General features: G+C 32.3%; 1 protein-coding gene across 2 annotated transcripts in view; it reads left to right on the forward strand.

Annotated features, from left to right (window-relative positions):
- The first annotated feature begins 12,032 nt into the window (after positions 1-12,032).
- LOC143078606 (uncharacterized) overlaps positions 12,033-27,206 on the forward strand; it is a 28,346-nt gene continuing 13,172 nt past the window's right edge. Inside the window, exons 1-3 of one of the 2 annotated variants that reach the window (XM_076253470.1) lie at positions 12,033-14,280; positions 23,212-23,372; positions 25,041-25,193. In XM_076253470.1, the coding sequence (XP_076109585.1) occupies positions 13,212-14,280; positions 23,212-23,372; positions 25,041-25,193 (1,383 nt within the window). In that variant the 5' untranslated portion in view covers positions 12,033-13,211. The remainder of the gene's footprint in view (positions 14,281-23,211; positions 23,373-25,040; positions 25,194-27,206) is intronic. The other variant, XM_076253464.1, reaches the window with a different exon arrangement.

Genomic DNA, 27,206 nt, shown 5'->3' on the forward strand with positions numbered 1-27,206 from the left:
AGATAGAAATAGGGGTTTCTGTACATTAACTAGACATTATTTTTGACAAAGAATGTATTTATGATGCTATATCAGTAAGATTAAATGGTTTATTCATTTTCCATGCAAATACCATTAGTTGTTAATATTTTCTGACAGTGAAAAGCACAATAAAGGCAAATTGATTATGTAAGGGGACATAATTTAACTTAATGCATACATGAGAAATAGACCAGCAGTCAACTTAGAGATGTATTCTAGTACATGTATTGTCAAACAGATTTTGGAATAATAGTTAACTGCAATCTAAAGACTCTTGTTGTATTGCCCTCATAATCTGGAAATGTTTAAAGTAATATAAGGCATGCTGTAAAATGTGGAATGGACTTTATTATCATTTTTCATGATTTGGTGCTTAAACTGTTTCTTTTAGTCAGATTAACCATAAACATAGTTGGCAATCCAATAATTCCTCCTGAATCACCATGTTTGACTTCTGTGTTGATTTGAAACATAATATATTTGGGTTTTGTTCACTCCTTAAGTAAAAATGGTAAAATGAAAAAAAGTGAAAATCTGCCAGATGGGGTAGGGATCAGGGCTTCCAAAACGGTCATATATTCCGGACATTTGATTAATGTCCGGTAAAAGTCCGGCTGGGCAAAGCATGAAACGGTCATATACATTTTAGTTTCCAAGGCTTTTTCGGTCATTTTAACACAATTCACGATCTTTTTGACCCAACCTTTTGCCTTTAACATCTACACATTTCCGGTCATAAAAGTGACATGATGATTAATTACTATCAAAACAACCCCTACTTCAATACTTTCTAATTTTAATCAAGGCTAATTAGTTGTTGGACAGGTGATATCTACCTGTTCAGTTGACAGGTAAACTATGTTCAGTACCGGCCATCGTATAAATTGATCGGTCTATTCACAATTATTTTCTTACATTTCAGCGGTTTGTAGCTCATTAATTTAGTCCAAAAGATTAAAATTATAGGAAATTAGTTTATCTACATGATTTCAATGATTTGATAAAAAATTTTAAAAGGTTTAAATGAAAAATCGTCAGAACTACGTCAAATGAACTAGAACACGTGTGCGCATGTGCAAAGGTGGGAAATTTAATTATGCAGCCTTTATTTCTTCAAAATGCTAAAATTATCATTGATACCTGTATCTTAACGTTCATTTCAAGCATTTTGTTGAAGAAATAACGTGGAAAGAGCTTCTTCATTCAATCATGCTTTGCAAACGTACACGGATTTTACGTATCCGTTTACGGTCCATGTTTTACCATTGTCAAGTCAACATCCGGTTTTGGAAAAACGTGATTTTCAAAACGAAAATGAAGTTTTTGACATGTCATTTTTGCACAAATAAAGAGTCTATGGCAGAGATGAGCACGCTGAAGTGCACACTTTGAATGATGCACTGCCAATTTAACAGTTTACATCCAAACATCCAAAACAAAGTAAAGTTTAAAATCGTTTTTTAATCTAATGTCATCATTGGAATGGCCATCTGATTACCATAATTGTGACTTAGTCTTAAGGGATTAAAATCGGGATCAGATATAAAATGTCCGGCTGGCTCAAATGTTTTTTGGAAGCCCTGGACTAGGGATGTAATGTTTCATTTTTTTTGGTAAGAAATGAGTGCAGACTAGTATTCTTTATTGTAATATGTTCCAAAGTAAGAAGTCTATGAATCATAGGTGTCATGACTCGTTTCAAGTTTGTTATGTCTTGGTTAAGGTGGCACGGTAGTATTTGCATTCCAGAATTTAGGTTGCTCTTTTGTGTACCCTACTTAGGTAAATGTATCTAAACAGTGTGATTGGACAAAAATACAGTATCAACTGAACATACTTTCCCAAACTGAGGGATGAATCAGGTGTAGAAAAATATGAAATAATTTTACATACAGATGAAAATGAATTTTTGAGAATTTTTTTAAATTTTGTATTCACTGCACCATAAAATACCTCTTCTTCTTCTTCCAGGTAAGGAACCGGATTCATTGCTGAATGTTAATGGTTCCGCGCGAAAACTTTACGCAGTGTCGGGCAACACAGAAAGATTTCTCTTAGCTATTTACAAATTACATTTAAAACGTTCGCAAAAAAATATACAATTAAAATTATTTACAACTGGTTTTCCTACTTCCTTTCAGAGCATGCCTTCAGGGCAGCTCTGAATCCCTCAACGGTGTTGGTCGCTGTAACTGTTGTTGGTAGGTTGTTCCAGTCCCTGATTGTCCTCGGGAAGAAAGATTGGCCATAGGTGTCTGTACTTGTTCTTTCTTGGAAGAAGCGGTTTTTACCTCTGGTCCGGTTATCATTCGGGGTCAAATATTGGTGACGGTCTATATCTATAAGTTCATGCTGGATCTTGAATAGCATGCACAATCTATTTGTTTTCCTCCGTTCTTCGAGGCTTTCCCACTTTAGATTTTTAACCATATTTGTGACACAGCCAGGTGTTCGGTCTGTGTAGTTGTTATTCACAAATCGTGCTGCTCTTTTCTGCACCTGTTCAATTGCCTTGATTTTATTTTGGGCGGTTGGGTCCCATACTGTGCTTGCATATTCCACTGCAGGTCTTACCATGGACACATATGCAGCTGCTTTTACAGGTTTTGTACAGCCTTTGAGGTTTCTACGTATAAACCCCAACGTTCTGTTTCCTTTGCCTACTGTATTGTCTATGTGTTTATCCCATGTTAGGTTGTTGCTGATGGTTACTCCAAGATATTTACTTGCTTCCTCTGTGTCTAGAGTATGACCGTGAAGATGGTACGATGTTTGTATCACTGGTCTATTTTTGGGGGATATTCTAATGACAAGGCATTTTTTGGCATTAAAACTCATCTGCCATTTGTTTTCCCAGTCTTCCAATGCTGTTAAGTCCTTTTGTAGAAGTTCACTGTCAGCTTGGTTGGTGATGGTACGAAAGAGAAGGCTGTCATCCGCGAACAATTTGGTCTCTGATGTAGATGCTGTTTCTGGCATGTCATTAATGTAGGCCAGGAACAGTAATGGACCAAGGACTGTGCCTTGGGGTACACCAGAGAGTACTGGTACTTGTGAAGAGACGGCACCCTCTAATATCACGCTCTGTTTTCTGTTATGTAGGAAGGAGCGAATCCATTTATTGGTTTTGGGGTTGACGCCGTAGTATTCCAACTTGTGTAGGAGGCGGTGATGTGGTACCTTGTCAAATGCTTTTGCAAAGTCAAGCAGGATGATGTCTACTTGGCCGCTAATTTTTAATTTCGATGCAATGTCGTTGATGGTTACGATTAGTTGGGATTCGCATGATCGTCTTTTGCGGAATCCGTGTTGTGCATCAGTTAGTATTTTATTTTTGTCAAAGTGGTCCATGATGTTGCTATGTACAATATGTTCTAAGACCTTACATGTGATGGAAGTTAGAGATACTGGTCTGTAGTTAGATGCTAGGTGCCTTTCGTCTTTTTTAAAAAGTGGAACTACATTGGCATCTCTCCAATCTTGCGGGACTTCACCAGTGTTCAATGATGTTTGATATAGGTCTGTGAGTATAGGAGCAAGTTGTTCTGCTGCTGCTTTCAGTATAAAGGCTGGTATTGAATCGGGACCAGTAGCTTTATGCGGTTTCAGGTTTTTTAATAATTTGTGGACTCCGTTGGTACTAATTTTTATGTCCTTCATGGTGGAGTATGGACTTTTACCTTTATCTGGAAAGTTATTTAGGTTTTCTTTGGTAAATACTGACTGGAATTGGTCGTTTAAAATGTCAGCTTTACTCTTGTTATCACTTTGCAGAAATCCCATTTTGTTTTTTAGCGGTGCCACTCCTGTCCATTCCTGACCTTTGCTCTTGATATAAGACCAGAATTTCTTTGCATTATCTCTATAGTCTGAACTGACCTCTTCCATATACTTCTTGTTGGCTTGACGGACCTCCCACTGCACTTCTTGTTGTAGTCTTTTATACCTATCCTTGTCTCTTTTCTTTTTAGTTTTTCTCGCCTTCTTGTGTGCTTTCTGCTTTTGGTTTATTTTGCGTCTAATGGTTGTATTGATCCATGGATGAGTGTTTCTTCCAAGGGTCATTTTCGTTGGTACTCTTTTCTCTATGGTGGTTTGTACAGCTGTTTTAAATGCCTGCCATAAAGACTCAACGCTTCTATCTTTGATGTTTTTGAAGGTAGTTATAAAGTTTTGTAGATCTTCCTTTATATTATGTATTTCAGCTTTTTTCCATAGAAATATCTTTCTTCTGACTGGTTTAGGTTTAAGTGGTTTACAAGCCATATCTAGGAGGACGATGTCATGGTCGCTGTTTCCTATTGATGGTAATGGTTTGCATCTTAATTTAAATGAAGGATGAGATGTAAGCAATAAATCTAGGGTATTCTCTTTTCTTGTTGGGAAGTCCACAATTTGTTCTAGCCCGTTGTCAGCTACAAGTTCCAAGAATGCCTGGTTGGTTCTGGTAGGATACTGTCTATGGTCTATAGTTTGTTCTGCCCAGTTGATATCGGGTAAGTTGAAATCGCCACCAATAAGGAATATGTCTTTTTGATGTTTTGATCTGATGTTATTTATTTCGTCTTTCATTTTATTCAGGTAGGTGTCATCTGTTTTATCAGGTGGTCGATAAAAAGCGCCTATGAGCATTTTCTTTTTTCCTTCTAAGTTAATAGTGCCAGTCAGTAGTTCTATTTCAGTGCTTTTTATGATGTTACCCAGCTGTAATGTTTGTTTAGCTGCTATCAATACCCCTCCATGGGGGTCCTTTGGGCGATCTCGGCGTTCCGTGTCATAATGGAAGTAGTCTGGTATAATCTCGCTTGATTTGATGTTTGGATCAAGCCAGGTTTCCGTGCCTATTATTACATCTGGCTCAGTTGACTCAATGATTGCTTCGAGTAGTTTTCCTTTTTTTCTGAGACTTTGAAAATTGATGTTTAATATTCTTAACTGTTTTTTAGTGGCTGGTTTGGTTTTAGTTGGTTTTGGTGATGATGTCATGATCGGTATATCAGTGCTGAAAGATGTTGTGTTGAATGATGGTGAATTAATGCTGGAACCTGATGTTGATGGTATTGATGCTTCTGATATACTGTCCATCATTAATGGATTGGTCGATATATTTTGTGTTGAGTGCTTGCTGTCATCTCCATTTGGTATAAAATATATTTTGGTTGAAGAATTGTTTGGTTTGCAGCAAGATGGGCAAGTCCATGTGTCTTCACTTTTGCCTAGGTTGCTGTATTCTGATGTTGACATACCAATGCAGTTTCTATGTGTCCACTTATCGCAGTCGTCACAAGCTATGGATTCTATTTTACATGCTTTTTGGCATATCGTGCAAGGGAATCTTGGTCGTCTTGGTCCTGGGTTTGTCTCTATGCCACTCAGTAAGAGTAAGATGAGTCTTTGTGTACTCCTCTCTCGGACAGTTTTAAATTTTTGTTGAGTCAAATGAATATGTTTTTTACAGCTTTTTATCCAGTAGTAAGTTTGTACAGATGATGTTACTGGGCTTAGATGGTGTTCAGATAGGTATATATTTACCCCTTCTAGAGCATGGTTTTTATAGATGCAGTCCTGATGTGTTGGTTTGTATTTATGTTGTGGGGTAAGTATTACTTGGTGAACAGTAAAAGCTTGTCTTGTCCAAAGAATAAGTGTAAGCATAAATACAGTATAATAAAACATTTCGGTTGATGATAATGTATCTTATACTAACGGTACTTACAATATTATGGGTGTTCCAATCTGAGTCTTTGTGTTATTTTCAATCTGAGTCTTTGTGTTCTTTTCAATCACTTCAAGAGTCCAGTTCTGGAAGAGAAAACATTGGTTGAGTGTTTTGTGTGGTGATCCTATACAAGAGGTAAGTAGCAAAACCTGATAAGATTAACTCACCTAGAATTTTACTACTCGTCTTGTCTGTTCACTTTTGGCACCTTTGTTTTCTTGGTAGCTTGAAGATGTTGTTTAGAATAAGGAGTTCAATTCCTCTTGTTCGACTCGGATTTGAATAAATTCAGATTCTTGGTCAATTGTGAAGCATTCGGTATACGTGTCCAGCAAGATGTTTTTAGTAATCGCTAGACTCAGTAGACGTCCAGGATGTATGCCGTCCTTGTTGTTGATTGACAGGTTGACTGATTTTCGTGTTTGTCCTTTCCTTCTCTTGCGCCCTCTGAAAAAGTATTTGCTTATTTTGACTGATGTTTTGTTGAGTCTTCTGTTGAGTTCATATATTTTACCATTTAGTTCCTGTATTTGTTTTGTCGCTAGGAAATCCTCAACTTTGTATGTTTCTGGTCTTTTATGTCCTTTACTCTTGTTCCAGTTTGATATTGAAATAAGTGGGCAATCGATAAATTTTATTTCAGCATGTTGATAACTGTCAATAATACTTATAGCTCTTTTGTATTGATCTTCTATAATTTTGATTGCTCTGTTGTTATGAAATTTCAATTTTATATATTTTCCTTCCTTTGTGGTGAGATCACAGGTCCCGGACCAGAGGTAAATAATGATGTGGTGGTGTCGCTTGATGGCTTTTGCAATTCTAGTTTTTATCAGGTTAACAAGTACTTCGGTTGTTGCCCCCGATTTACACCAAGTTTCTAGTGGAAATTCTTTTTGTAAGCAATTGTTCCGTAGGGTATAGCCTTTGCTGTCGGAGACTAAGATTGCAGTTTTGTGTTGGAAGCCAGGAGGAAATTGTGGCTGGTCTGCAATGTATTTTTCTAATTTTCTGCTCATGTGGTCATTTGGTGAATTGATTTATCCCGCTAGATTGTTTACATAGAGATAAACCGGAAGTTGGATTGTCAAACAAAGAGGTACGTTCCCGCCAGTTGTCAAAATTTTTAAATCAAATTTGTGAAATAAAGATCGAAATTTGTTTAAATGTGTGTAGTGATGTGTCTTACACCCTTTAAATATACAAATGTATATAAATATTGTCTACAATGGTTGTAGATCATGAAATCTTCAAATTTTTCAGGAGCCGTCAGAGAAAACAGCTGTCTTGCCCGAGCATAGTGGCCTTAGGTTTTTAAAAATAGCAAAAAAAGTAAACGGTCATGATACATATTCAAATTCATTTCTGAATAGTAAAATGAAAGTACTTCAGTTAACTGTGAATGTAGATTTTTTTGCAGTGTTAGAAAGTGGTGAAAATTCTAAAAAGGCTATCATTATCCCTTATGGGCCAGGAAATACTACCGTGCCACCATCAGTAGCCAGCACCCCAGGCTATACAAAATTTACAGAAATGACACTTCCGGTAAATGATGGATAAAACCTAATCGACGATCCCAGGTCAATGGACAAAGCCAATTCAATGTTATGCGACTCGGGTTCGCATACATATTTTTATTTATTTTGGTAATTGATCTATTTCCGGTATCATGTATATTTATCGTCATGAACATTGATGTAATTGTTTTTACTTGCTGAACATTGGTTTCTTTTACATAAATTAAACATCTTTATGCGATTTGAAATTAATTTTATGTTTTTGTTGGATTTGAACTTTGTCTTGTATTTTGTAAATGTCGGCTGGTATCATTTCTGTATAGGAATTTACACCAATAAAATTATTTGTTTGTTTGTTTGTATATTTCTTTACTTGTCCACGGGCAACCAAGACAAAAATAATTACTTGTCCGGTTGTTCAAATGTATGAGTCGGGCGAGTCGGGCATAGCATTTCCACACCCCTGTTTATGTATCTTCCAAAATTAAGGAATCTGCATAGTTAATTTTTTTTTATCAGTATTTCAATAGTGATAAATATGGATCTATTTATTGAGATATATACTGAACATGCAAACAACTCTATTACTTCTGGTAGTTACCACTAAAGGGTTTTAAGACAGATTTCTAATATAAGATTTCTATAGAGATTCAGAGGTTTTGTAAAATGTTTGCAACCCTTTTCTTCATTTTAGACAATTTAACTCGTGTACTTGTTTTCGCTTTTATACAGAATGCAATAAATTTTTGTAAGCTGTTTCACTTAAAGAATGAACATGTACATGTATGTCATAACTTGTAGTTGCTTTTTACATTAAACTCCATATCACATCGTTGAAAAAAAGCACCTGTTCACTTAATGAAGACAAAGGTCATACTAACATCTAAGACCACAATTAAAAGTATTTTGATTTGCCCAAACCCTACCCAAAGGTTGAGACAGTGGGTAGGTAGGTAGGCATTTTCTTTTCTTTTTTCAAAAAGAGAAATTACGGTAAAGTATCGGATGTTTATTAGTCTTCATGCCTGTCTGATTAAAAAAAAACTTCTTCAAATCAGGACAATAAAAGAATTTGAGTAGGCAGCTTTTTTCTGGGTAGGAAGCATTTGGGCAAACAAACCTATTCTTTTTTATGGCCTAGATTTTTTCTGGGATATGATATCTTAAAGTATTGTGGTAGACAGTTCTTCAGTATGTACTTGTTGATATGTGCATGTACATGTATATACAATAATTAATGACATAAACAAAAAATACAACACAGTTAACAGAGTAAATTGTACTATTAAAGTGGGTGTCTTGACAGTTTCTATTGTTCATGTGTTTCGTATCACAATGGTTGCCAGCACCTAGTAAACTCTCTCATTGTCATATATTGGATTAGTACTTCCTTTGCACTTTAAGATTTAAAAAGATCTTGTTGTTTCCTAATTGTATCAATGAAAAAGATCTTTCAGATATGGATATCTCCCTTCATAAATGTTGATAGGTTATGTTCATTTTAAAAGCTTACAGTGAAAGGGAGATAACTCAATTTCTTTTAAAGTTTTTATCTTGGTTGGAATTTTCACATTTTTTTAAAATAAAAGTTGAGTAATTCAGGTTTGAGTTGGAAAAAGATGATACTCACAGATATGTCATTATTCTTGTGTAATTAAGTTTGTGCAATTGTCTTTCCTCAGATAACAAATAAAATATTAAAAGTCAACATGGGCCATAATTGTAGTTGACACACATTACTTATTCATTCGTATCTACATATGTGGCATCCTCTGAAAACTTCGACAGCTTTACAACATCTGAATTACATAAGTTGTGGTTATTTTTAATGATATAAAACATAACTATTAAGTCAAATTGAAAGTAAACAGCTGCATTCCATCAATCAACAGACTTTAAGAATTAAGGATAATTTTCAGAACTTAATTGTAGTTTAAACTTTCTTTTTTATGGCCTAAAATATTCAGTTGTGGCTCATTTTAAAGTAAAAGCATCAATCTTTGACCTTTTTTTCAAACAGTGAGAAGGTACAATTATTAACCCATGTTTCTGAAAAGGTTTACTTTGAACTATCACAAGTAATAATATCTGAAGAAGCATGCTATTGACCTTGGTACTGTATTCAGTACAAATAATTACAAGTACATGTATTTTAAAAAAATATTTTGTCTCCTCAGATGCAGATGTAGAAAAACTATGTTCATGATAAATGATTAAACATTTTATTTGTACCACTGATTATGTTTAATATGTAAGAAAAACTATTGTTGTATAAAGACTTGACCCATCTCTCAGATTCTTTTGATGAGCAATGTTTCATTCTTACATGTACTTATTAACAGCTTGGACTTGTTAACAGATGGCTTTGAAGTAATGATTGGGCCTTCATAATATATTATAACAGTTCATAGGGTGATTCAAAACATGATGGATATATCCTTCTAGAGGACCAGACATCAACCCTAGTTTTGTAAACAGTCCATTACATTCTTAATCTATGTCTAAAGTCTTTGTCTCTGTCATTCTTTCTTAGTCTGTTGTGGTTTAACAAGTCTAACTTGTGGTTTTTTGTATTTATCTATCATAACACAATTGATTTGGTACACATCTTGAACCTGACATTTTACTTCATTTTCCTTTTTCATCATCATCATCACAATTGTCTCTGTCTTTCTTTCTTAGTCTGTTGACCTAACTTGTAGTTTCTTGTATTTATCTGTCATAACACAATTGATTTGGTACACATCTTGAACCTGACATCTTACTACATTTTCCCTTTTCATCATCATCATCACAACAACAATCTTTATCTAACAAAAAAAGAAAATTCTAGTTATTGTACACAAGCAAAGAATATTGATATCAGCAAATACATGTATAGTGCCTTTCAGATGTATTGTGAATGAAACATAAATATATATTGTAATATTGTAAGAAAATCTATGCATGAATATATTCTTCATTAAAAAGTCATTTATTCTCTATTGATCTTTTACATGTGTTCACTGTATTGTGCTGGAGGGGCGATAACTCTAATTGATTTTTCGATTGATTCGCTCTGGTTGAGTGTACTTGGATAACAATGACAGACGCTTTGACGAATTAGTCACCTTTTGATAAATGTAGTTTTAAAAGTGTAAACAAAGATGACAAATTATTAATATCGTTTAAATGGATAGGTAAAATTATACAGGTTGGTTACACAGATCTTAAAGACAGAGTGTGAATATTTACGAATAATAAGATGTTTTAAAAAAGTTGACACTGAAGGAGAAAAAATATTTACACCTGGAATTAATATTTGTTTCAACAACGTTGGACAGAGAACAAAGGAAGAAAGGAAAAGGAAAGTAGAAAGAGAAAGTGAAGTAAATCACGGAAAAAGGAATAAACATATGTTTCATAAATAATCTTTAAATGAGGATTGGAATATTTACTGTACTTATTGACCAAGCTTTTTGCGAAGTGGAATAGTTAGTCAATACCACTAAGAGAAAGATTTTTACAGACCTTGGACAAAGAAGGATCACAAATATTTATTTTAATACCAAACTGTTGAAAGATCTGGTAATATGCACTTAAACATTTGCCAAAATATTCTTATATTAAAATTTTAAATGGCTATTTAAATTCTCTACTTGAAATTTAACTTATATTAAAGTGAACAATTTCAAAACTTCTAGCAGTTAATGTGTATTGAATGTAAACAAATTTGTTTCCAATGTAATTATACCTGAAATACCTTGTATATTTCATAACAACAATAAGTGTCATAGTTTAATTTGAAATGTATCACTTGTCATTTTTTTTTTTTTTTAAATTAAGGAAATAGATAAAAAAAAATACATAATTGCAATTTACTTTTATTGGATTAGAAGATAATTAGTTATGTTGACCTGAGTGAACTTTTTATCCATTGGTCATGGAAATTGATTGACACTTTTTGTTTATAATTGTTTTTGATAACTTATCAGATTTTTTGAATAATAATAAATTTTGATAATAGTAAGACTCATTTTATAGTTTTAATGTACTGAAGATTGAAGGTATTTTTCATTTTGTTTATTATTTTGTTTTTCATAAATTCCGAAGTTTCTGAATGTCTTTAAATAATTTAAGAGGGTATTAACACATTTTCAATTTTAATCTTAAATTTACTTTTGTAGTTACCATCCAATGTCCTATTCAAGTATTTTATTACAGAGAAGAATTTAAATTTGTATATTGAAATTTCACAGATTAAAATTTTACAATCATGATAGATAGTAAAGTTATGTAATGTAGATATTTCAAGTTATTCATGATGAGTTACAGATATAATTATTTTTGTAAGTCATTTAAACGAATGAGTTTTTCTAAAGAGGAAGGGCTTCAAATAAACAAGTGTAACGGAGTGAAGAGCTATCAAAAGAATAAATATAAGTTACATTTTATTTATCAGTTGAAATTTGAATAACATACTTGTATGGAAAGATAATCTCACCGCTTGAATCACCTTGATAATCTAAAACAGGTTAGGAAGATTTTTTGGTGGGTTTTTCTAATCTAGGTTTAAATAGAATTTCAAAGTAAAAACATATGACTAAATAGGGTTAAACTAACTTTGAGTACAACTTAAAACAGTGGGAATTCGTTTGTCATAAATTTTGAAAACTTTGTGTGAAAAGCTGAAATTCATTGTTATTTGAACCATAGATAATTTATGGCTTAGAAATTCAAAAGATTGGATTTGATTGTGGTCATGTTAGGACAGTAAACCATTCTAGGTCTATTATTATCAAGTCAGAATAAATAATTAGTTGTTTAGGACCATATAGTGATTTTAAGGTTAAGGTAATTATAGGGTTTCGCTTGTTCCTGTGGAGCACTTAAAAACCTATTAGTATTTTAATTATTCTCTTGTTTTGGTTGAATAGAGGCTGACCACAGGAATTAATCACTGGAGAAAATTATAACCAAACAGTCACAGTGCATTTAGGCAGAAAGAGAACCTGTTTCACTCTCTAATGGACTTTTTCAATTTCACTGAGGATTAAAAATAGATTTATATCTGGACCAGAGATAGATAATCTGACAATTGTAAACAAGGATTGTTTATATAGACAAACATTTTTGAAGTTGAACATTCAGGATATCAGGATTAATAATAAAACATCTGGATATCATTATATATTTATCAACAAAATTTTGACAGTTTAGCAAGTACATGGACTTACAAAAGCCCTGAAGGTCATTTTCTCCTTGGAGTCCTGATATTTGAGATTTAGTGTGACTCCTGCTATAAATAACACATGTTCAGTGACATAATATTTCACTTGTAGTACATGTGATGAATATTTGAATGTCTACATTTTCTGCTACTAGGTGTCAGTGAAACGTGTTGAGTGAGGTGCATTGTTTTGTTTCATTAGCGTGGAAAGGAGAAAACTAAAACACTTTACAAGTGCTTTCAATTTACGTTTAGAAATTAGGATTACATTAAAGCCGCCATTAATTAGCGCTTTGGAAATTAAACAGGTTTGAATATCAATTTTTGGGATACTATCTACGTCAGTTGCAGCAGGAAATGAAGTAATATTTAAATCTTAAGTTATATTTAGAGATAGACTGCAAGTAGGTACACTGTGGAGTAATGATGAAAGATCAAAAGTACTATCTATTGCACTGATGAAGAGTTAGAAATAGACATCTGCTACTGTGATAAAACTGTCTTGGTTGTTCATTACAGCTAAGAAATCGACATCACACAAGTTGCATTTTTTGCAGGATTTACTTTGGAGAGAAACAGACGAAGTCAGGTATTCCTTGTCTATTTTGCTGATCCCTTTATGTTGATTTCAGCAAATTGGAATTAATTACAGTGCATATTGGAAATTGACATCTGGTATTGTCTGTTGACTGATGATGCTGTTTTCTATTAGTTGTTATGCAGCATGTTATGAAAACGTTGAGGAATGGAACCTAAGCCTACATATCTGAGAGAAAATAGTAAACAGATCAAGTCGCATAGAAGAAAATTAAGCCAAGATATAGATATTCGGCCAGTGTATTATCCAGATAAACAAAGTGCTGCCAAGAAATTTTTTCATAACGATAATTTTCTGAATATCAAATTCCACGATCTTGATTCATCACAAGACTTCAGGCATTTGAAATATGGATTCCTAGGGGAAGACGACTTTGAAGAATTCAAGGAAGAATTAATTAACTTTAAGAAATTGAAAAATGAATGCTCAGTGGAGTTTTTAGACAAATCACCTAAAACAAGAAGGAAGAAATTATCTTCTATAATATCAACCAAACTGGCAAGGAAAAGTTTAAGTGCTGAAAAATCGCCTAAATCTGCGAGGAAAAGTGTTAGATTTAATGACAACATAATGGAGTTTTTAAATACAGATGAACATTTTCAAGAATTTGATCGGGTATTTGAGACTTTCAAAAGCAAAGAGATTTCTGACAATATTGACCAATTACGATGGTCTTGGAAACAGTATAGTGATGAGAATGATGCAGACAGCGATGAAGATGACAATCGAACGATTCAAGAAAACGATGAAAGTTTAGATGAATTGGATGATGAGGATTTAATGGAATCCACATTTGAAGAATCATTTGCCGATTTCTTTGACAATGACGAAGATTTTAAGGAATTTGAGGTAGAGTTACAGAAATTAAATTCCAAAAGACGCTCAAGGGTTTTATTAAATAAAATAAATAGAACCTCAGGTTGTGATATTGTGACAGAATTAAAAGCTTTCTGTGATAATGACCCAATTGAAAAATATGAGGCCATGGCGGCAGAGCCGCACTTATGGAACTCGGGCGGTGAATGGGATTATATATTTAAGAAAATCAAACGTCGTAGTTGCCTATCGTGTTCAAGTCTAGCAGCAAGCTGTGATAGTATTCAAGAGGATGTTACTATTCCCGACTGTGATTGTGTCTTCCATAATGACGTAAAAACAAAAATTGACAAATGCTCATCTTGTGGCAATCTTCAAAATATAGACAATCAAAATGGTGGTAAGTTTATGTGTACGATATTCTTTAAAGGAATTGTTTTATAATGGTAGATAATTTGCTGATTTTGGGTTGGTGCAAAGTATGGACATGGATTTTACAAAGAAATGTCATAAAATTGACAACATTTTTCTTGTAGAAATGTATGATGTCATATTCTTTGTGTTGAGACCGTTGTTGGTTTTCTTTTTGGTTTGGTTTTACATCTTGTTATTGAATTGCTTTTTAGAGGTGTCTATACCATTTATGGGTTTAAGTCATTGTGGAAGACTGCATGGTGACAAAAGTTGCTTAAATCCACATCATTTGAACAATTAGGTGGATTGTTGTCGCATTGGCAATTGATTTATCTTTGAATTTTAGCAATCACTTTCCCTATTTCTGTTCTACACAATGTATATTAATTTGTGCCTTCATGAATTTGCTTCATGGTCAATTTTTCTTTTTCAATCTATATGGCTATGCAAATATTCTGCATCCCTCCTTAGAAGTTTTGTTTATAGTAAGTCCAGACTCCATATAATATTTAATGCACTGTGACAATGACGATCTTGAGGGGGAGGGTAGTAATATTGACTTTAGCAAGCATTTCTCTGGATAATGTATATTTAATTTACAGACTTATTTTTTATGGGCAGTTTTTTGCCAGAAATGTTCTGGTAAAAGATAGCAATTACCATCTGTTACTTGTAAGTTTATTTGCTAATTACCTACATGAATAATAATGGGTATACATAATTAGGTTTACTGGTTACTTACTAAAGGGTCACCATGGCTACTATACAACCATGCATTAGTTATGACCTTAAAGATCAACATACAAAATTTTGGTTTGACTTTCAGATTTTAAAATTTAATATTATTTTTGCTGCAGTTTTGTTGTCGAGCCTGCAACTTTTGTTGCAGAAAGCTCGACATAGGGATAGTGATCCGGCGGCGGTGTTAGCTCACTTCTTAAAAGCTATATATTTTAGAAGGTGGAAGACCTGGATGCTTCATATTTTGTATATAGATGCCTCATGTTACAAAGTTTCCGTCAGTCACATGTCCAATGTCCTTGACCTCATTTTCATGGTTCAGTGACCACTTGAAAAAAAAAGTTCAGAATTTTTGTAACGTTGAATTCTCTCTTATTATAAGTAATAGGATAACTATATTTGGTATGTGCGTACCTTGCAAGGTCCTCATGCCCGTCAGACAGTTTTCACTTGACCTCGACCTCATTTCATGGATCAGTGAACAAGGTTAAGTTTTGGTGGTCAAGTCCATATCTCAGATACTATAAGCAATAGGGCTAGTATATTTGGTGTATGGAAGGACTGGAAGGTGTACATGTCCAACTGGCAGGTGTCATCTGACCTTGACCTCATTTTCATGGTTCAGTGGTTATAGTTAAGTTTTTGTGTTTTGGTCTATTTTTCTCATACTTTAAGCAGTAGGGCTACTATATTTGTTGTATGGAATGATTGTAAGGTGTACATGTCTAGCGGGCAGATGTCATCTGACCTTGACCTCATTTTCATGGTTCAGTGGTCAAAGTTAAGTTTTTAAGTTTTGATCTTTTTATCTAATATTATATGCCAAAGGTCAACTATATTTGGTGTATGGAAATATATTATGATCTATATGTCAGTCCCGCAGGTTTGATTTGACCATGACCTCAATTGCACGGTTCATTGGACAGTGTGAAGTTTTTGTGTTTTGGTCTATTTTTCTTAAACTATAAGTAATAGGTCAACTATATTTGTTGTATGGAAGCATTGTTAGCTGTACATGTCTGCCTGGCATGGTTCATCTGACCTTGACCTCATTTTCATGGTTCATTGGTCTTTGTTTAACTATCTTGTTTAATGTTAAGTTTATGTGACAGTTGTAATAACGCTTTATACTTAGGACTATCAACATAATATCAATGATTAGTAAAGAAGGCGAGACATTTCAGTGTGTGCACTCTTGTTGTAAAGAAGATATATTTAACTTGAAATAGTTATCAAATAACTGATACAGTTTGACTAAAAACCATTTAATAAGCTAAATTGTGAATATTTTCCTTTGTTATATGGATACCGGACAGCATATTTTTTACTGAAAATTAACTCTACACCTTCATTTTACTTTTCGAAAAGTGAACATAAACATGGCAAACAAAACACAATGCGGATGTGCAGACTTTAGGACTAGCAATTTTTGCAATATGTGATGTTGAGTGATTTGATTTCACAAGCAAAAGTTACATGTCAATAGCAGTCTGAAATGCCAGTGAAATTGAATCACAAATGTCATGTTGAAGTTGATTTACTAGCTATCGACAACATGTATCAAACTGGCTTCCAAATAATTTATTCATGAACCACTCCACTAATGAATATTTCTTTATAAAAGTCTTCATTTTAGAAGGCATAGTAGGTTCTGTTAAAAGATACTATCTTGAAAATTGACTTTTGTAGATATAATATTAAGATAAAAGTTGACAGAAATGAATTTGACCTGTCACCAACTTTAATCACATAATCAATCTCGATCAGGTTACAAATTTGTCTACTTTTCTGATTACTAAATCAGATATGTAACAAATTCACAACAATAAGTGTTCTGTTAATGTTAATTTCCTTTGGGGACATTAGTGACAGTCGATGGAAAGGTCTCCAGGTCCGTATCAGCTGATTTTTTAATGATGTAAATCTCAATGGTCCATTTCATTACACAGATTGTTGGTTTCGTTACAGATTGTTCATTTCAAAAGATAATCTTGTCATTTGATTGGTGTCTGGCTTTTGTACAATGGTGACACTGTCCGGTCAAGTGGTCAGTTCATTTTTAGCTATTCCTTGTTTGATTTGAATATCTATCTATAAAAGGGTATATTTATGTGTAGTATATCTTTATATGTCAAGGATGAAATTTGATTGATACTCTTTTGAACCTTGAACAAATATCAACATTGCTATGAAGTGATAGTCCTTGTAACATTTCATGTTTACCTAGCTGCTTCTTGCAGTGTAGTGATGTTTGGAATACTGCGATATGTTTATTGACCAAAATATGTAATGCAGTTTGTGGTTCCCCTTATAGTTTATTTGACTGTACATTACACGGTAACACCATATCTTTTAAGATACTTGACAAGATCCTGAAGTGTGTCATATATATGTAGTGATTGAGGAAGCTTGTAAAAAAAATATGCTTGATGGTTTAAAGAACTCCCCAATTGTTTATTGTTTTTCACTAAAGATAATCCACCATTTGACATTTGCTAAATGATAAAAGTTTCAGAAGTCCATAGCACCAGAAATATGTGTATTCTCTTAGCGTTTGACAGGCTACTTCTTTTTTCTCACCCTTTGTGTGTCACAAGATACATGTGGTTTTCCTTTTTTCACATCCTTCATAAATATATTTTGTCAGAATCCCACATTTTTTTATTCCTCCTGATAGGTACTTTGATTTACAAATGCACTGGTGCATACACACAATGTTTTTTTTTCTTAGATTGACAAAAGGGGGGGGGGGTGTCATTAATTTTGAAGAATGGGGTCTCAAATTTACAATTTTGGGTCATCAATGCTCTTCAATGCTAAGATTATAGAATAATATGGAAATGTAAATTTTAGAGGATAAGGCATAAATTTATGCATTAGGGCACTGCAGACAGCCATCCATAAATTGTCTACAGATGTTTATTACCTTTGAAATAGATCTTGTTGAAATTTTAAATACAGACCCTCCGTGTAAATAGACAAGACTAACTTTTACATAGGGTGTAATTACTGTAATTGACCAAATGATTCCCTTGTGTTACATGTAAATGACATAAGAAATCAATTAGTTCCAGACATTACAATCAATCAGTTCACCTGAAGGGTTAGGGTATTACATAACATTAAACAAATTGATGGTTTATTTGTAGAATTGATGTTTGAGAGAGGTTATTGATGGAAATTGGATGTTGGATGTTAATTTCCAGGGAAAAGAAGGATTGAAATTGATTCTGATTACATAACAGAATATAAAAATTGTCATCATTTATAGTGTCTGGGTGTCTAAATTTACTCCAGACTGTGCAAATCAGCATTTTTATCCTTTGTCCCATAATATTTAATCAATGAAAGCCAATTTTATTAACAGAAATCTGATCATGCTAATACTTCTAACTTCTAATGATTTTTATACCTCTATTTGATTTCTAATTTTACAAAATAATCTGTGCACATGTTGATTTTCTTGCAAGATGTCAATTTCAGTTTATTTTCCAAAAATTTCTAAAGGCTGAAATTAGATTTGTTCAGGTAAAATTATGATATCTTAATCTTCATCAAGGTCAAATTATTCCTACAGCAAGCTGTTTGGCCTCAACAAAATTGATTTCAGTACCTAACAGTTGTTTAATAAATGAATAGATCCTGATAAAATAAAACTGCAAGAATATTGGTTCTATATTTTGGGTTTAAAATTTTCATAATTCACACAACTTGCAAGTAATCTTGTAAAATTGATTGCTTTCAGTTGAAACATCATTATTAATAAATAGTGGGAAAAAATAATGTGGATTTTAATTATTTTGTAAATAAAACAATAATTATTTTATTAGAGCAATCATATAAATGTACATAATAAATCATTTATGAAAAAAATAGTAAGCAAAAATTAATTGATGTTTCTTGTATTGTTAATTGATTTTGCAATCTTTCAATTAAGATCTGGCTATTATGGTCCACACCCATTGAAAATATGTAAACTTTTTTCCTGTGTTTTATAATGAATTTGTTTACGAATATATATCCGCCTCTTTTTTATTCAAATTTAATTATGTTTGTCTGGCTAATAAACCTTGAAGTATAAAATTGATGACTACTTTTATAAGAAACAGGTAAAAATCTTTCAATTTAATGGCTTAAATATTAAATTTAGCTAAGATTTAAACAGATCTGACATAACACAAGAGAAGTTTTTTTATGAGTGACGTCAAAAAAGTAACCTGCTTATTTACATATAGGTATACTTGCAGGAAAAAGAAAAAACATTTTTCTGTGTATAAAAAACATAAAAAAAAAAGTAACCTGCTTATTTACATATAGGTATACTTGCAGGAAAAAGAAAAAACATTTTTCTGTGTATAAAAAACATAAAAAAAACCCCGTAATTTTAGTGATAAGATCTTTAGGATGAGTCAGTGTTATCTGTTGAAACACCATTAAAACAGAAATTGCCTCACTTTCCATCTGTTTTCCTCGTTCAAGTGATTGATAAATAATCAAAGAAACATGAAGAATTGTTGCTTTTTATAAGTATTTATAAGTATTTAGAGGAAAGAATTCACAGTTGGGATGACATTTATATTAAACTTAGCACTCCGTTATCAAAAGCATCAAAATGAATTGTTGTTAGTTGTTAATTACTTGATCTTGATCAGCATATAAAGACTCAACTATTATTAAAAAACAAAACAAACAAGAAACTACATGTTACAGGCATTTCTTGAAACAGTAACTGTCATTTGCATGTTATAACTGACAGAATGCAAGTTTCCTAAAAAATAAAAATTTGAAGGTTCAAGATTTTCTTAATGTTAAGGCATTAATGTGCGTACACACTTTAATAAACTTTGTGATGAATTACTGACTTTGCTGTATATAATTTATTCATGTCAGATGACATGTACACCTACTGCATGTTCTGCATGCTATGGTGTCAGAATAAGTGTGCAATTGTGATACATGTTATGTACTGCCTATGTAGGCTTTTTCAACAGATTTTGCTATTCACTGGTACCAGAAGTAAAATTGTGAGCAGGACATTATGTTCATCTAAGTAATCTACAATCACATCTTTTATTAATGCACTGTTTACACCAGTGGTAAAAAGTTTGTTACATTTGACAAATTGAAAATTAATAGTTTATGCAATTTACTTTACTTCACATTAAAGCAATATACTGGATTCTTGCACTCTAATGTATGCATGTATGAGGATGGGCTGTGGTATAAATTATATTCATCTAGATTCCACTCGCGTCTACTTTTCAATATTATATTCATAACTGGAAAAATCTTGCTCAAATGGATCAGATGTAAAAGCAATAGTTTATGTATTCATTGAAAACTAGGTCAATGTGATCAAATTGTATGGTAAATGGAAATACTAATTAGTTACATGCATGAAAATTTTACATTATAAGGGAAAATTGACCATTCATAAATCTGTAATGATTGATTTAATCATCTCTTGGCATCTAGTTTCTCCTTCCCACCATTTTCTGATAGGAAATATAGATTTATCTACACTGAAATGTTAATCATTGATGGGGGATCTATTTTGGTAGTCAGTTTTCTGAAGTGATCTAGGATCATCCAAGATAAGATTGGTACATCATGCTGTACATTTTAGATATCAGATAAAATGTGTAATGATAAAGAGGATGGATCTGCTGGGTAGTTTTATCTTGATGTTAGTGGTATGCATTGCTGCATCTCCTGTGTACGTGTGGGCCTTTGTTTATTTGTAGGAAAGATACTTTTCTTTGTGTTGATTCAAACAAAGGAAAAGTTAATTTTCTGAGTAGGACATTGAATCAGTTTATTCCACTATTTATTGTTTTTAGATCAATGTTTACATCAGGGTTGGCAAAGTATTACCCGCCCGGGATAACCCAGGCGGGAATTCCCGGGTTTTCCCGGGCTGGGCAATACTCCTAGAAATGTGTAATACTGGGTAATACTGGGCAATAAGACTTTTTAAGCTTATTTTAACACAAAATAGTAAAGTCTTGTTGTAGTTTCAAAGTACAAATGTATTATAGCTAAATATATACATTTAATACAGATAACCATTGAGAGTCATGTTTCTAGAAGATTGAAAATTCAATTTCATTCTTTTCTCCACTACTTCTATGTAGGCAGAATACAAAATTTGAATATTTTAGGATTATTAATACCTTGTTAATTTCCATGTATTGTTTCAACTTTCCAAACTTTAAAAAAAAATGTGTTTATAGCAGTGTTTATGTGAATTATAAATTTAAATGTCTATGCAAACATATTGCTAAATAAACACCCTACAGGGTCAAGTCATTAACCTTAATAGAAATGAAAAGGCTGAATATTGTTATATAAACATATCTATGTCCTAATCTGAATAATTACTTATTAATTAGTGATGTACATATAAATTATACAAAAGTGATTTTTCTTACATTTTCTTGTTAATTCTTGCATTGAAGTAAGATATATACATTTGAAAAATGAATTCTTTGAATTTATGTTAACAGTTTGACCAATCTAGACGAGAGGGTGATTTAATAGACTTTCAGAAGAGAATTATTGATAAAGGCCTTTTACATTAATATTTGTGTAATGTGTGCCTACATGTTTACTTGTCTCATAGTTGCAAGAATAGTATTTTTTCAAATGTATATACATGTACACTTGTATTATCATTCACTCTCAAAAAAGTAAACTATAATTTATAAATCAAAATGTGTTTATAAATATCTTAAATGTATTGCAATTGAGTTTGATCACTGAATCCTCTTTAAAAATCAGGCCAGTATTTTATATTACCCAGTATTGCCCAGTATTACCCATTAAAACCCAGTAAAACCCGGGTTTTCCCAGTATTTCCCACTGGGCTGGGCAATACTCATAAAACCCGGGTTTTTGCCAACCCTGGTTTACATAAACAAATGATAAACATGATAAACATTTGGCTATACAAATTGAAGGGACAAGTCTTGGGCATTTAAGCTGTTATAACAGTGTTCTAGCTTTGGTGTCTTAAGTTGAAAAAAATAACATTTACAACATTCATAAATAAACTGTGAAATGTTTTTTTTCCTGTGCACCTGTAAAGTTTTAACACTCACTCACGGATTGCCTATTTTATGTGTTTATGTATAGGTTACTCTTTTGACATTTTAATGTATATGTTACACTAATATTGATACAGATCATATAAATAAAGTCTTTGATCTCTTCAAGCTTCCTATGTTTATGTAACAGTGAATGTCATGTTAGTTACAAGCTTCTGGAAGTTGAATTTTATGCAAAAGAAATGGCTTCATCTCACTTTTGGGGGTGAACATTTGCACTTGTTGCTATGCATGATTTTCTGTTCTTCTGACTTTTCATCATACGAAAATTTATTGCAAGATTCAAATGACTTGATATTATTGAATTCTCAATTGTATTGGTATGTTTGAAAAGGTGTCCTCTAACTAGATTCCACTAGGCTAAAACTTTAATGTCATTACATTAAATGTCCATTAGGAACCACATTAATCTTCACTGGATTACTTCAAGGTGGTTAATATCCTATACTTATCACAGTATTGCTTTTTAATTTGATCAGTGTTTTAGCAGTGTAAGGTCTTAACCCTGTCTGATATATACTCTCCAGCTTATACTATTGTGTCAACCTGACAGGAAAAATCACTAATTTAAGAGATCTACTACCTGTGTATTCTTTCAAAACTATTATTAAGCTGAATTTGAAGGTTTTTTTCTTCCGTTTGATCGAAAGGAGCTTTTACAATTCATATACTCCTGCAATAAAAATTTTGATAGATACAAAAATTTTCTTTTCCACAATAAATCTTAAAAAGTCAGCTAAAATTATTTCATTCTATTTCTTCAATGGACATTTTTTTTTTTTTAAATTTTAAGATGAATGTGAGTAACAAATTGTGCAGTTATAAATTCCTAATTGCAATACATGTATTAATACATGTTTTTAGCCTCTTAGTAATGAGGTTAATATATATATGTAAGTGTTAGGAACAGTAAGTTTAATGAGCTTTACTTATAAAACCACAAGTATTTTTCATTGAAGAAAGATTAAGATGTATAATACATGTATTAAATGACGCATGTGATATGTACTTAACCTCATTTACATATTTTTATTTGCATTTTAACATAAAACATATTGTTTTATTTTCAGACTGTCATTTTACCTGTCACCAAAATTGTGGTGCATTGGTACGGCTCGGTTGTAAATCTAAATCGTCACCTGACCTAGCGGGTCAAACGGAACCGCCCTTACTAGAGCCTACAGACACCTTACAGACAGTTTCTTCAGATGGCAGCTCAGAACCAACCAATGTAAGGCAAAAAGGCATTGTATAATAAATTTTTTATCTCAAACAAAAATAACATAGTCTCCAACTAAAAAAGAACAACAAAAATAGAATAGTCTCTAAAAAAAAAAAAAAAAAAAAAAATAGTCTCTAACTAAAAAAAAACAACCAACAACAACAAAAAATGTCAGACTTAGGCAATAAGTTGGTATATGTTAGAATGTGAATCAAACTATTCAAACTTCACAATGTTTCAAGAGAACAGATGGTAGGAAAATTTATTTCTGAGAGACAACTTTCTTTATCTGACAAAATTAGAATACTGTCTCAAGTTGCATTTCTAAAAGTAAAAACACAGTTTTTGCCATCATATACTCATTTGAGACATATGTTATTTCTTGATATGCATGTGCAATGAAAGTTTTGTTGTCAAGATATGATAAAAATACACTGAAAATCTCTGGTATAATAGAGCTGTATAGAAAAGAGGGTGAGGACAGGGGATACCCTTCTCCCTTCTCCCACCCCTCTTCTCCTTTCTCCTACCCCCGTTCTCCTTTCTCCCATTAGAATAAAACATCTCCTTTTGAGATAAATTAAAAAAAATTCTCCTTTCTCTCAGCCTTCCTCTCCTTTCTCCTACCCCCTTTCTCCCTGTCTCCCTTACCCCTGTCCTCCCCTCAGAAAACTAAAGAGTTTGTATTTTCTATAGCAGTGAAAACTCCCTAGAAATTTTTTTACACATTGCTTTCATCAAACAAAAATTTAACTTCCTTCATAATATCATTAAAGCTAACACTATTTCAATATGCACATGTATTTTGATCTTTCTTGGATGTATATATTTAGTTGTGTGGTCATGCATCCTATATAGGGTATATATGCACATGATGCAATTTGGATGCAGCAGCTTAAATTAATAGGTACTCACGCACATTTTGAATATACAATGTATATCAATACACTTGTTCATGTATCAGAAATTACTAAACTATGAAAATAAGAAGATGTGACAAGATTTCCAATGAGACTACCATCCACCAGAGACCAATGGCATTGAAGTTAACAACTATAGTTCACCATAGGGCCTGATTTATGTAAAAAAAAAAAACAATAAATGAAAAACAATATGATATACAGAAGCAAATGACAATCACTGATTTAAGGCTACTGACTTGGGACAAGCACATACAGAATGTGATGGAGTTGATTTTAACATCAACAAAAAAGTTTACATGAAAAGATCATGAAAGAAAAATTCTATAAAGTTTAATCCATTTGAAGCATGTTAAATGTATAAAATAGCTACTATTTTTATGATGATATGGGAGTAGGCAGTGTAAACTTTTAATTAATTTGTTGAGAATCATTTGAGAGTTTTCCTCACAGAATCTGTAAAAAAAAATCACTGATTGATCGCATGACAAATGAATTTTTCTTTGTGTACATTGGAGCAATTAAATGCAGCAACTAGAAGTCATTTGAAAATGTTCTCTATGCCTAGATGTGATGAGAAATTCTGGGGAGAACATATCCTTTACATGTGTCTGATTAATTAGGTGAACTGGTACAAGACAACAGACATTATCATAATTATTCTTTCTTGTACCGATAGAAGGTTTAGCCCTTAAAATTGAAATTGTGAAATTTTAAACAGTTCATTGAAATTATGACTTTTGTATATATATTGTAGGAGAAGGACGAGACTGATAGTGGGTACAGATCAGGGACGATACCTGAAGAAAAATTACCCAGAAAGCCAAGTCAGGCTACACTTAATAGAGAGGAACTCAAACTGAAAATAGAGGAATATAACCTGCTAGTCCCAGGAGCTGAGTTCTCTCTGGTAAGCTCACTATAGAAAGTGAAACATAAGTAGTGACCAACTTGATAGGCTTCTAAAAAAAACTGTTAAAAACAAGGTAGTAAATTGTTTGGAATAGATATATACATCTGACTGTGCAAGAACCTCATTGGTAGTTAAAGTTGTTAAAAAAACAACTCTTGTGCTTGGAATAGGATACATATCTAGTTCATTTGAGTGTCGTAAGAGGATACCTTAAAATACAATAATACCCATTGCCAAAAAGATTATAAGTATTGATAGATAATTTCGTAAACCGGATATTAATATAAGTGGTTTTTTCTGATCATTATCTTGCATATCAACAAGCATATATAAAACACATCAGCCATACCATGGTTATCATTTGAACATCAAATTACATTTACAAATGTTATGTTATGTTTTTATAATTTAACAAAAAGTTACGTCTGAATGAAATTTCAGAGAGGCAAATTGACAGTCGAATTCTGTACCTATTATGTAATTTAACATTATATTCGTGAAATGTTAAGTGGTTGGGAAATTTGTTACAACTTTCTTTTTTAAAACAAATCTAGAGGATTTCAAAGATAGTTCAAAGGACTCGTATATGTATGAAATATTAAGTGTACATGAATAGCACTGGCGGATACTGAAGCAAAATACCCAGAATTTTGTAGGTAACAGAAAAAAAGAATATAGATTGCCACTAAATAAGTCAAGATAGCATCCTTTGAAATTTTCTTAAAAAAGAAATATAAACATTATATAAGTTTTAATGTTAAATTCCTTAAACTTTCTGAATATCCCCCTTTACTAAAAAAATACTTTATCCTTCTATGAAATTAAAGGTCACTCGTATTCATGTGGTATACTATTTTGACACATAAATTAGATGAATATCAATTTTAATAAATGTTAACATATCTTAATTTGAAAAAAATAAAACATATGAACTACAGAAATTTAAGAGAGAATCTATTTTGCTTCCTGTTCGTTTCAATATTGCTTATTATTCATTCAAGATGTACAGAATCATCTGAAGAAGGATAAATTGCAATTGTCTTTCACGATTTGTCATCACTTGAAATTATGTTGCTTTCTGTTCCATTCATTATAAAACAGTCATTTGCACTAAGGAGGATGGACTCCACATCTGAAAATTGTATCGAAAATTGATTTTGTATTGTATAATGATATTTATTTTATAATTTAATACTTTTGTGATAAATGTTTTGTTATGTAGCAAACAACCATTAAGGGTCATGATAGATTTTTGACTGTAAGATTATTGAACTCTATCAATTTATACCGATACAAATTAGAACAAAGAACATTATTTCTATTAATCTGATTCATCATTAAATAAGTCTCTGTATGTATCAGTTCCGGTAACTATTTTTGTATGAGAAATAAAGATGAAAACAATTGAACAAAAAATGAAAGAATTTCATTTCCTGTTAAGAGTTACCAATTCTAATGTGAAAAAGGAAGTATATTTAATAGTATTTCAAAATTAGTTTTTAACAAATACATGAATATAGCAATTATTTTCCTGCTTCAGCTAGTTTCCCTGTACATGTTCACTTTTTGCTAGTTCAGAAATTTGAGGACAGAGTCTTTGTGAATTTAGGGAGATGTAACACGACGTGAGAAGATAGAGTAAAATAATTGATAATGAACTTAATGAACTTCCCTTATTAGGCAATAACAGTTTTACAAACTTTTAGACATGAGGAAAATATTTTTTTTATATTGGTCACCCTTCATGCCCTTGTTGCCATTGCTTAATGTGTTAACCATATTTCCAGTGACTTAATTGAGAAATTAGTAACTGGAAGGCAGTCTGTTTCTCGAGAGACATTTGCAAAAACAGAACATGCAACTTTGCTGGTTTATAATGTCATTGCATATAGCATAGCATGGGTCACATTTCTAGCATATGTTTCTACCAAATTTTTATAATTTTTCTGATTATATTGTTAGTTTTTTGGTAGAATTTATAAATGCAGATGTTGTTTGAATGATGTTTTA

Source organism: Mytilus galloprovincialis, chromosome 1 (genome assembly GCF_965363235.1).
Source record: "Mytilus galloprovincialis chromosome 1, xbMytGall1.hap1.1, whole genome shotgun sequence".
Taxonomy (NCBI): Eukaryota; Metazoa; Mollusca; class Bivalvia; order Mytilida; family Mytilidae; genus Mytilus; species Mytilus galloprovincialis.